Source organism: Sapajus apella, unplaced genomic scaffold (genome assembly GCF_009761245.1).
Source record: "Sapajus apella isolate SASKATOON/1434 unplaced genomic scaffold, GSC_monkey_1.0 scaffold35, whole genome shotgun sequence".
Taxonomy (NCBI): domain Eukaryota; kingdom Metazoa; phylum Chordata; class Mammalia; order Primates; family Cebidae; genus Sapajus; species Sapajus apella.
Window position 1 is genome coordinate 5,946,491 of NW_022436975.1, and position 13,061 is coordinate 5,959,551.

At 40.0% G+C, this 13,061-nt stretch overlaps 1 protein-coding gene across 3 annotated transcripts in view; it reads right to left on the reverse strand.

Moving 5' to 3' along the window:
• Positions 1-680: 680 nt before the first annotated feature.
• The window catches only part of ATP6V1H (ATPase H+ transporting V1 subunit H), a 95,809-nt gene continuing 83,428 nt past the window's right edge, over positions 681-13,061 (reverse strand). For all 3 annotated transcript variants that reach the window (XM_032296082.1, XM_032296081.1, XM_032296083.1), the window contains one exon: positions 681-1,041. In XM_032296082.1, coding sequence (XP_032151973.1) covers positions 981-1,041 — 61 coding nt within the window. In that variant the 3' untranslated portion in view covers positions 681-980. The remainder of the gene's footprint in view (positions 1,042-13,061) is intronic.

The window sequence follows — 13,061 nt, forward strand, 5'->3', positions numbered from 1 at the left end:
TATCCATCATTTTAACTAACTTCTCCCACAGGATTTCTATGTTGAAAATGAAACAATCTTTGACTCTTAAACAGTAGATGGATTCTATAAGTGTCGTTCCACAGGAGAAAAAACTTACTAGAATAAATGTTTTAATAGCCTTACCACATTTACTCAACATTCATAGAACTGCTAGGAATAGTAAGTGAAAATAACATGAAAATGAATGAAAAATGAGAGATCAGCTGATGGGGTTAAAAAACAGAAGTCTCACAGGGAGCCTGCATGCCGTGTGTGTCCCGCTAAAGGGCTGTGGTTCTAGAAACAAAAGGGAAGAGAATAATAAAATACCTATTGGCAACGCTTAAACCAAAATGTATTAACGCAAAACAACCTTAAGGCACTAAAAACCAAGGATAACAGTATGAAAATAAATCTAATGCTAAAACTTTTCACTGAACTGCAAAAGCAAATCTTTTGAACCACAGTGTCATGTTGTGTGTGTGTGTGTGTGTGTGTGTAGATACATAGACGACATATAGATAGATGAACAGAGGGATGGATAATAGAGACACAGATTGATAGATTTCAAAACATTTATTTGCCATTCACTGCTTTGTAACAATTCTCCCAATTTGGTTTGAAAAGAAACAACAGGTGACTGACTTTTGTTCAAAGTCCAAGTAAAAAGAGAGGCCATGTTTGGAGTGAGAATCCTTTAATGACTATTTTTATTTCCAGAGAACAATAAATACAGAAATTGTAAGCAGTATATGTAACAGTAATATTTTCCTTAGATACAGAATCATCCACTTTTATACAACTTAACAGGCAAACACTTTTTCGTTTGTTTGTTTGCGGGAAATAAGCATTGGGAAAAGCCACGTAACAGAGGAAATTACAAGTAAAATCAAACAGTATTCACTCGTGACTCTAAACACTGGTGCTCCCACTCCTGGTGCTGCTGGAGGCGGAGGTGAGGGCAAGGCCAAAGGGCAGGTTCAGCTTCGGGCAGCAGCAGTCTGCGGCTGCTCGGATTGGAGCTGCTTGCCAAGGTATTCCCTAAAAAGAATAAAATAAGGACAATTAGAATTTCAATAGCAGCGAATCACTTCCAAAACTGAAACACACTATGTAGTGTCATATATACTTAAACATTTAAAATTTTTAAATCCTGAAAAATTTAAATTTCGAAAGTGCTTGTATTGTGTGAATTCTACTTCATGTATCATACACAAACAAGTCATGACAAACTAGTCATTCTTGTACTTTTATTAATAACTTATAAAGCTATTTACAATTACCCAAACAGGTGATTACAAGGAAGTTTAATTCCTTCCTGGGGAAAAGGCTACTTTCATGTTCAGATAAAGGTCTTGTTTACTGTTACTGCCACTTCTGCAATCTAAGAAGTTCAAAATCACCTCTATTACTATTCATTCGGAATGAATGACCTCATAAATGAAAAACAAATGTCCTACTGTTAGAGAATGTGCATATCTGCACCTGGGATGACACAAGAGCACATGTAAATAAATCACTGGAAGTAGCATCGGGAGTCCCCACACTGACATCAGCGCGGTCTAACACCTGCACAGAGACTGACAGGCCAGAGCCACAGAACAATCCCGGGAGCTGAGTAGCAGCACTCACTCCACAGATGAGGCAACTGGGGCTCAGAGCAGTGGTCCCCAATCCTTTTAGATCACCTTCTTCAGAAAATAAGTGTGTGCCCACAGTATGTGCATACTAAGCTCTAAAGTACACACAGGCACCACTGTGAATTCCAGGACAGAAAATGATCTTGTCCCTATTTTCCTGTGAAGCACTTGCCCAAACTTCTGTTTTACAACCAATTAGGAAGAAGAAAGAGAGGATTTAAAAAAAAAAAAAAAATTTAAAAGTTTTCCTCTTCTAAAATGAAAACAAAGCATGAGTTTTGGAATAGAGACGTGGGTTTACGTCCCAGCTCCATCACCTCCCGGACATTCCCACAGGGACTCCAGGAGGCACTGAGTGTGGAGGTCCTGGCGGGGTTTTAAGCAGCAGGCACACTGTCAATGCCATCCAACCGCCTTTGGGGGCCACCACCGTCCACAGGTAAATGTGGCTCCGCCTGTCTCCAGAGAGTTCCAGAAGAAGGCAGGCATTTCACCTGCCCTGCTCTTCCCCTGCTACTATAAAGCAGCAAAGATTTTAAGACAGAGGAGTCTTAAAGACTGGGAATGAGGAGGAGAAGGAAAGGTCACACAGTAGTGGAGGAGCAGGGAGGAGGAACTGGTGGCCCAGCACATGTAAAGTGTCACCCCCTGCCCCCGCAAAGGCTGTTCACTTTCAAATACCGTGAGATTGAATGAAACCTCCCAGGACATGAAAATGGGTAGTGATCTTTTCCATCCTTCTAGGAGAGTTCCCTATAGCCGACTCATTAATGTGGGATGTCACACTAAGGTGTTTAATATTCTTGTGCCACCAGGAACTGTGCTGACATAATTTAGACAATGGGCTCTTATTTCCAACCAGGAGTTAAGTAAATAGTCACATCTATTTCATGCACAGGCTGAAAGGGAAGCCGTCTGATTAACTTTGTTAGACAGGAAACAAGAATTTACAGTCACTATTAATGCTGCTATTCTGAGAATGCCCACAACTTGGGGGCATTTGTGATCACAGATTTGTTTGCTTGGTGGCGGGGGATGGGGGGAGGGAGTAATAATATTTATGGCAAATTTCCAGATTTTATAAATATATTTTTTCCTACATGTATCTGAGAAATTAAGCCTGAAGTTACATATGCTTCATTTTAAGGAGGTCTTGAAGTATTTCAATTTTAGATTATTTAGTGTGGAGCCTTAGAAAGCATTTTAAAAGCATACTCAAAGACACAGTGCCACTCTTCAATTACAGTAAGATGCGGTTCTCTCCCTAAAGGACTGATGTCAAGGACCAAGTTCTAAATGGCAGTTTCCAAAAACAACTAGTAAGAGTGTTCGGCAAAGCCTCCAGGAGCTCAGGCAGGGAACTGGTAAGTTACCACCAAAGGGTCCTGTGCAGCTGGTCACAGTCAGGCTCCCACCTGCTCCATCCCTTCCAGAGGCCTGAGGGTAGTTCATTCCCCATACCAGACTTCACTAATATTTAGGAGACAAGAAGTGGTGAAGATAATTGATTTCTTCACAAAAGAAACAGTTTTGAAGTAGGGCCAAAGTAGGACAGTAAAACAGGGCACAGGTGAGCATGCAGCCACGGCTTCCCACCACCTCCCACTCGTTTTTGTCTTCCTGGTCAAAGACATACATTACAAGTAACATCTTCTCCTACACATTTTTTTGGGGCAGGGGGAAGACAGAGTTTTGCTCTGTTGCCCAGGCTAGAATACAGTGGTGCGATCACAGCTCACTGCAGCCTTGACCTCCTGGGTTCAAGTCATCCTCCCACCCCAGCCTCTCGAGTAGCTGGGACTACAGATGCACGCCTGGCTAATTTTTGTATTTTCTGTAGAGCTAAGGTTTTGCTATGTTGCCCAGGCTGGTCGTGAACTCCTGGACTTTAGCAATATGCCTGCCTTGGCCCCTAAAGTGCTGGGGTTACAGGCATGAGCCACCCACCCAGGCAGGCTTTCACTCTCATTTTGCCCGGAGGCATCCACTTCTTCATAACCTAAGGATGTGACACATAGAAAAATCAGCACTTCAGCAGGGTGTGGTGGCTCATGTCTGTAATCCCAGCACTTTAGGGGCTAAGGCAGGCAGATCACGAGGTCCAGAGATCAAGACTATCCTGGCAAACATGGTGAAACCCCATCTCTACTAAAAATACAAAAATTAGCTGGGCATGGTGGTGTGTGACTGTAATCCCAGCTACTGCAGCAGGAGAATTGCCCAAGAGTTGGAGGCTGCAGTGACCTGAGATCGCACCACTGCACTCCAGCCTGGCAACAGAGTGAGACTCCAACTCAAAAAAAAAAAAGAAAAGAAAAATCAGCATCTCCTTTCCCCTCCATTCCTCCTCTGCCTGCTATTTGAGGGCTTATGTAATTTGGACTTGGGGGAAAAACGAACAAGGACTCATATAGTTGAAAAGGGGTCCAACTAAGAACCCGCACCTCAGGGGCCCCAGGTGGAACTTTGTGAGGCTGGCTTGAATAATGTAGGTCAGAATGGCAAAAGCCCAGCAAGAGAAGAACCCAGACAGGACTCAGAAAGAATCCAATTTCCTCCTCAAGCTTTCTTGAAATTGCTGTTGTTATGGTATGCGGGATGTTAGGTGACTTGTTAACCTATCAGGAGGAACTGAACTGGGGCGAAATGGAAAAGAGTATCGTACTACAGAAAAAGACCTCACCTATTCGAACTTTGGGGAAAATCTACTCCTTTAAACTTGGCTTATACAGTATTATAGCTTGTGCCCCTGAGTGTCAAATGACCTTATGTAGTCAATGAAAACATTCCCAAGACTGGGGGACAGAAGCCTGCCTCTTAATCCTCTGTGCCAGGCACAGGGGGTCCTGGCATCAAGGGCCTAAAGCTGGGAACACAGGATGGCTGTCTCCATCTGCACTGCGTTCCGAGCCACCATGGAAGCTTTATCACAGGTATGCCCACACATTCTCCCCTCTCATTTCAGAGCACCCTGTGAGCCGGGTATTATTAATATCTTCTCCATTTTATAAAAGAGGAAACAGGGCCTCAGAAAACTTCATTAACTTGCCTGAGGGCAAAGTGAGCAAAGCACCTGCTCAGGGTTCTGGTTCTATTCTACTGTGGGGCTGACTGCCTGGCTTCCAACAAGAGCCTGGAAACGTACAGAAAGCAGACACTTCCTATTTTCATACATTAGAAAACAAGAGGGTGTGAAAACTTCTTCAGGTTGAAGTTACACTACTGTCAGGCAAAAGGAAAAACTAGTATAGATTTTACCTCAGGGGATCATAGTGATAATCTACAACAAAGGATGCCAGGAGATCTTTTGTGAATTAATCCGAGTATTGAGTCAGTCTTTCTCTCTATACATGAAATCAATACAATAAAATTTCAATTTATAATTAATTCAAAAGGTGCCTGACGTGTACAAGCAATCTATAGGAATTTGACATTAAATCTTTGCTTCTGTTACCTAAGATACAAAATTTGTGAAGTGCAATATTTTTCTTCTCTTTAAATTCATCCATACCTGAAATCTCCCGAGATCTCAACATCTCTGAAGCTGAAAAATGGGCAGTCTGAAAACATACTTGTACCCTTTTTAAAAACCCAAGTACATAAACAGCTCACAAAAGAGATCAGATTGCTGCAAAAGGGTTTACATCTGATGAAGAAACACTGAAAAACTAACTTCCACTTCCCACAAGGTACCATTCAGCCGGCTGAGGCTTGACAGTGGCATTCTGACGGTGACTATCTATCTAGGTTCTATTCTGTTAGGGAACAGCGCACCAGGAAGCACTTACTTAGGCTACAGGAACTCTTCAAACAACAGGAGGACCATCACCCATCCTAATCAAATGTCTTACCTTCACAGTATATTTAGTTACTTAAAGACTCAAACATTACAAATGTGTCTTTCTTTAAAGCTGTAATTGAAGACACTGACTATAATATTATTTCAAAATGCTAACTTCACCTATATAACTTGAAACACATGGTAACTTCAGCTGTGTAATTTAGTGACAGGAAAAACGTAGATTTTTCTACTGACAAATATATTAATCAATGAAAACTACTAAGTCTCTTTTATTTTCCTTTTTTGGCCTTGCCTGCCCACAAAGCCAAGTAGAAAACCCACAGTCAGCAGCATTTTCGTACCGTTTTCTCTAGTCTTCCTATGGCGTGCAAAATTTTCATAACTACAGTCATAATGTTGTTGGAATTTATAGCCTACTTCTTTCTGTGTGTCATAATGATCATTAAAACTACAACCGAGTCATAATTACGTTCTTAACCTTTACCTATCCTGTTTTGGAAAACAAGCTGGCATAATATAAATCATTAACAAACTATTTTTTTTTCTAAATATAGAAACAAAATTTATCTTAGAAATTATAAACTTTATAGTTGTTTATAAGACAGATTTATAGTCAGTAAAGGAGAAAAATAAACCATCAATAATTTTATATAGCTCTACTTTCTTTAATGTTAACTCACTATAGTTTAGTTGTAAATTTAGCGATTCCTCTGGCTTTTATCATAATTTTGAACATAAGGAAAACTTTGTTTTTACGAACTAAAAAAAAAAAAAAAAAAAAAAACAAATTGTTTTTCCTATGTAACAACTGAACCACATAAAAACCACAGTGCTCTCTCACCTGCATCTAATTTACAAAAGCATTTAAATTCTAAGAGTAAATATGATATAGTTGAACTCTTTCTAGGGTATTTTGATTTCAGCCTAGGAAAAATAGTATTTAACATCACAACACATATCATTTTCTAGTGCCTGCTAGTTACTAAGCACTGCACTAACTGCTTGACATATACTTTTATGTACTCTTCACAAGAATACCCAGAAAGGTACAGAAGAGCCCCACTTATATATGCGTAACTGGAGTTTAGCAGTGGTAACTGACATGCTTTAAGGTTAGGACAACTAGTTTAGTGTAGGGGAGTGTCTTTGTACCAACTCCGATTTCAAAATTCAGTTTTAATGACTAATAGTATTGCCTCATGGCACATTGTTCTACCTCTCACTGGCTGGAGACATATTATTGTATAGCTGTGAGAATAAAAAAGATTAAGAACATCACAGTACAAATCCTCAATTTATTTTCTCAAACATATTTTCATAACCACTAGACACTTCACTTTCTAACAGCATCTAAATTCAAAGACCGATAGATTAGCAGTCTCCCTAAAGAGATGATCCATGAAATTAAAAAGGAAAAAAAAAAAGAGTTCAGTGATTCCGAAAGTCTATACTAGAGTCTATTTATAGGAGCTGTAGTCCTAAGAAATAAAAATGTACATTTTAAAAGAAATTCCATTAAAAAGTGCATTCTAAAAGCAATTTATGTAAAATTTGCAATAACAAAGTTATTTTTCCTACAGGAATTCCACTAATCAAAAAAATATTTTTTTTAACCAGCTATAAAATCTAAATGCCACTAAACAAAACCTGCGTTTATCTCTGGCTATGCTCAGGAGTTGTCCTCTTCACCTGCTTCTACCAGCTCTGTCACACATCAGCGCATCTTCCGTGCTTCACCCCTTTTCTAACGTGTGTGGTTCTGATGGGCAGGCAACGCACTCAACCACTCAAAGCACTAGAGTTGGCAGCACACATTCCTCAGCCTTTTAAATACTGGTTCCTGATCAGGAAGTAGTCACAACCAAAAGCAACCTGCATAACACAGGGCACGCCCCTAGCCAAGCACACGACATACGAACCCGGTTACGCAATGCACAGTGTGGGAGAAATGCCTATGCAGTTACAAGAACTTCTAATAAGAACGTTTGTTTTCTATTTATTACAAAGATAGCATGTAAGAAAAGTCCACATTTAAGGCTTATTGCAGACTCCTTTTTTCTTGCATTTTATTTACAGCATATGAGGGTGGAGTCGGTGTCCCACTCATTGTCTTCCAGTTTTCAAATCAGTCCCTAGTATAAACTAAGAGATCAATGACTGTTGAATAAAACGTAGCTGAAGAGTCCTACAGGAGAGTTAGACCTGGAAAAGGATGCATGTTTCTCCTAAAGGAAAACGTGCTGCAGAGACAGTCTTCAGCAGTTAAAGCTACCAACTACTCCATCACCTAACTGCAGAACTGCTCAAACAAAATTTAAAATTATTTTTAATTAGAATCTGCATATGAGAAAGCTCAGCTAAATCCACAGTACAGAAACAACATCTTAGAAGACTAGTTCAATGTTTTAATGATATATAGTAGAAAGTGACTTAAATGAGCTTTATAATTATACTTGAAGGATCTCCTAGCCTACAAAATTATATTCTTTAAAGGATCAATTTTTCCACAAGATAGGCAGAAACTAAAATGAACCAAAACACGTGGGCCAGATGTTTCTTCAATATGAATTATAATCACCTGAAATGAGTCTCAGAGTTATTTAAAGAATAAAGCAGATTATGTAACTTTGCCACACTACATAGAAGGTAACAGAGGTTTTTGATTTGTGTGTGTGATTTTGTTTAGTAACTAAGAATGTCAAAGATAAAACTGGGAAGTCACTGGCCTCCTGCTCCACATCCACCACATCCACAGCTCCTCTCTCCTCCATATACTGAATCTCTCCCATCCTCCTCACCCGATACCGCCTCTTGCCATGGCTGGATTGATTTGCAGCCTCCTTGCTGGTCTTTTTCCTCTAGTCTTTTACAATTCAAAATCCAGTACCCTCCCTCCAACCACTGTCTCCAAAATGGTCTTGCTGAAATGACACTGTTATTTTACCCCTCAGTGTTTCTTCACAGCCTCCAGGAAGGAATTCAGAACATCAAAGCAGAGACGGTTTGTTGTCATGTGGCCACTATGCATGTCTCCACTTTATTTTGGCTTCATAACTGACTCCAGCTGTCTGGTAATTCCCCAGCTGGGTGGGGATCTCTCTACCTGAATGTGTTTGCATGCACAGCTCTCTCCCCCACTTCCTCCTTCTGTTCACAGTCCCCAACTCCTCTCTGCCCAGAACCCTCCTGGGCTTAAGCCTGAGCTCAACATGGTCACGTGGTCACACGTCCTTCCCATGAGGTCACAACGCAGCCTGCACCTACTGACTCACCGCGTGATGAACCATCTAGCTTTCCCTAAAACAGTAAACAGCAAAGTTAGACTTGTTAAAATTTGTCAATCCAATATAAACTTTACAAGTGGGTAATGAATGGACCTACCATCACCAACCCTCTCTGTCAAAAACCAGTTTTTAAATTAAGTTAAAATAAATTTTGGCCAGGCACAGTGGCTCACGCCTGTAATCCCAACACTTTGCGAGGCCGAGGTGGGTGGATTACGGAGGTCAAGAGATTGAGACCATCCTGGCCAATGTGGTGAAACCCTGTCTCTACTAAAAATCCAAAAATTAGCTGGGTGTGGTGGTGTGCGCCTGTAGTCCCAGCTACTTGAGAGGCTGAGGCAGGAGAATCGCTTGAATCTAGGAGATGGAAGTTGCAGTGAGCCAAGATCATGCCACTGCACTCCAGCGTGGCAACAGAGCAAGACTCCATCTCAAATAATAATAATAATTAATAATAAATCTCATTTAAATGTAATCTACAATTCACTATTTTTCTAAGTTAATAAGCCAACAGAAGTAGTGTAACTACTTCAGTTGTTTTAATTTCTTAAACATTTCAAACATGCAAACAAAAATTCTTGGCAATGCCTATGCCATTAGAATCACCAAATATTAACTTTCAAAAAACAATAAGGGATTACAAGACTTTTCTCAAACTCCGAAAGGAAGAGGGGCATTAAAAGGTCCCGAAGCCCAAGCACAACCACAGTGTTCTGAATTATCTGCCAGTGGAGGTAGGTCATATGACCCCACAAAACCTAAGAATTAAAATCAAAGCAATTATTTATAATTTAATACAGACGAGTATAGATTTCTAACTCTAGGGAAAGAGACTGCTAATGTCCCCAAATATCCTCTTTCTCTCCTTCTTCCTCAGTAACAGAACCCTTTCATCTTAGTAGGCCACATAGCCTATCAGAGGAAAAGGTCTCATTTCCCAGTTCCTTTGCAGCTATGCCGCCAGAAGACTGGGTAACAACAAATAGGGTATAAGGTGGAAGTGCTGAGGGGCAACTTCCAGGAGCTTCCTCAAAGCCTGGAACATCTTCCCAACTCCCACAGCCAAGAGGACAAGGCCACGCCCCTGGGGTGGCAGCGTGCTGAGCTGAAGAAGCCTGGATCCCTGTGCTCGCCTAGTTCTGATCTGCCCAGCCCACCCCTGGATGTTAGATAAAACAAATGTCTCTCTTATTGAAGCCATGGTATTTGTGGGTTCTGTTACATCATTAGATGAACCTATCCTTCCGATTACTGTTCTCTTGAGCGTAAATAACTATCCTTGAGACAAAACCTTGGCTGCAAAAAATCAACAGCAGCACCTATACTAGACATACGCTGGCTTTAATGCAAGTACATGTGACTAGATCAGTCAACTTGAGATTTAAAATATATTTAGCTAACAGCTTACTACAAACTTAAATAAATCTAGACACAGGACAATAGAACTAGTATTTTCTTTCCCAAATACTGGAATTCTGAAACTTTCTTCTGTAGTTTCAATATCTGTCCCCTTCTAAAGTCATGTTGAAATTTAATCCCCAGGGTGGCAGTATTGAGAGGAGGGGCCTGAAAGAGGTGACTGGATCTTGAGAGCTCTGCCCTCATGAACGGATTAATGCATTCATCAACTAATAGATTAACGGGTTATCACAAGAGTAGGACTGAGGTTTTATAAGAGAGAGAGAGAGACCTGAGCTAGCACGAGCAGGCGCCCAGCCTCCAGACATGTGACGCCTGTGACACTTCAGGACTCTGCAGAGACCTCACCAACAAGAAGGGCCTCAACAGACGTAGCCCCTCAATCTTGACCTCTCAAACTCCATAACCACAAGAAATAAATTCCATTTCTTTAGACATTACCCAGTTTCAGGTATTCCATTACAAGCATCGGGAAATGGACAAAGACACTTTGCTCAGTGGTCTGTTTCAGCATGCAGCAGTCTTGAAACAATTTCCACCTGACAGCCCATCTGTCATCTATGGACCCGTCTAATTCCCATACACAGAGAAGGGCGGAAAGGCAGATTCTGATATCAGGCCAGAACCAACAAAATAAAGTTTAACAACATATGACAGAGAAAATCTTGTGTACCCAAAAAGATAGCAAGGTTAAAATACATTAGACCATATAAAACTATCGCCTACCCCAACTGGGAGACTAGCACAATTTAAACAGAGAAAGAAGAAAGGAGTGGAAGACAGACAAAAACAGCTGAGGGAAAAATGCCAAAGTACGATGACTTGCTTTCATGTTATCCTTTAGAAAGAGCTCCAAGTTTCAAATTGCATGTCAATGATGTTTCTAAAAGCATAATATATGAACAATTTGATCTGAAGGGCACTGACCATTGACAAGAAATCATTTAGTGGGAAAAAACTAGGCAAAATTTTTAATCAGCAAAATATAAAATAAATCAAAACTCTGTTTTAAACATTTTAGAACACAACTTATACTCAAAACTATCCACAGATTATTCAATTAAAAAACATTAATACAAGCCACTCTAATAGTTACCTTTTCTTTCAAAGAGTTGTTACTCTTTCGAGTGCTATGCTGCACTAGAACAACAGTAAATCATCTGTTGTACAGGCAACCCTATACATTTACTTTTATATTTGATAGTCAATCTTAATTATATATCCGTAGATTATATTTGCTCTCATTTAACATTGATATGAGGGCAAAATAATTTCTAACAATATTTTCCAACTTGGAAGCTTTTTTCCCTTAGAGCGTCAAATTAAAAATTTCAGGAAACTATCTGTTCCTTAGTTGCCACCATATAAAAAGACTATTCTTATACAATAACAGTTTTTTAGAGTATATAACATTTTAAATCAAAGACACTTAAAATTTTTTATTTTGACAGAGATTTCAACAAGGTTTCAACAAGATTAAAGCCAATCATGACTACCAAGTTCTGAATAGATCCTACTCTACCCTGCTACCCAGAGGAGCTTCAGAATGTTATTTAAAGAACAGAGATTCAAACAATAAAAATATTCTATCACTGGCCAATTACTTCTGTTTATTTGAAACCCTAAGGCATAAAAAAGAGAAGTATGAGAAACACTACTTTCAAAGAGACTACAAATGGTAAAAAGGTATTTTTTTTTAATAAATGATGATATATAATACAAATAATTCCAAATACAATTACTTGGGGGAAGAAAAAACAGTTTTCAAAATTGACAGGTTACAAATGACTACTTGCAAAAAAAAATTCTTAAATGGATATTTCTAATATAGATTTAATAGAGGTTTTAAAATATTTTAAATGACTAATATGTTATTTCATTTTCTTGACTCTACAAATGGGGATAATAAAGTAATTAAATGTAAGTCATGACTTGCAAAGCCAAGATATATCAGAAAAAGGAACAAAGAGTATTAACTTGATCTGTAAAATTTGAAGGCTATCCTGATAGCTATACTTACCTGATAAAATGCTTATACCTCATATTCTGTCTATGCCTAGGAAGACTTGGGAAGATGCTGAACGTAGGGCTTAGGAGTCAGGCAGAGTTGAGTTGCCCTTAGAAGTCATTTTCTTAACACCCAGGAGGTAAGTCGCTTTCCCTTTCAGTGGCAACAGAATCATTGCCCTGAACCTAAAGTAAAGTTGGGAAATGGAGGAAGAAAGATATCTCTTTCCACATCGAAGAGCCAGGAGAGGCAGGCAGTGACTACATGATGAAAAGGAAGGGACAGCCAGGCAATCAACCTACTGGGGCCCATCTATTAGTCTCAGACCGTGGGACAGGAGCCTCCAATTGCTAGACAAGACCTGCACACAGCCAGCTTTTCTCACAAAACTCAGGGTTGTCGGGGGGAACAAAAGAAAAGATGAGACCCCCAAGCCTCCAAAAAAAATGAAATCACTCCCCCAGCTGCAGACATGGTAACTGCAATCAAGATAGAAACGGCAAGGATACATATCTTGTTAGGAAGGACTGTCTCCAAGAGCGGATATGAGCAGCATACAAAAACCATGAGTCTGAGTACGCACTACATATTGCATCAATGGACCTCAGTGACGTAAGAGAACATCCCACTTCTGAGGAGATCCATGCCCACACATTCAGGGCTGCAGGGCCATAATGTCTGCCACTTACTCTCAAGCAGCGCAGAAAATGAGAGAAAGAACACACACAAACGCAGCATCATGTCAAAGCTGGCGACTACAGATGAAAGCAGCTTTTCAGTAGTTAAAATTTTTTCCAATTAAAAAAGTCAAAAACAGACAAAGACTCATGAGAACACTTTTCTTTCCACACTTCCCTCTTCCACTTCAACCAGGAGGACGAAAGTGCCACACTGCAGGGCGGGGAGCA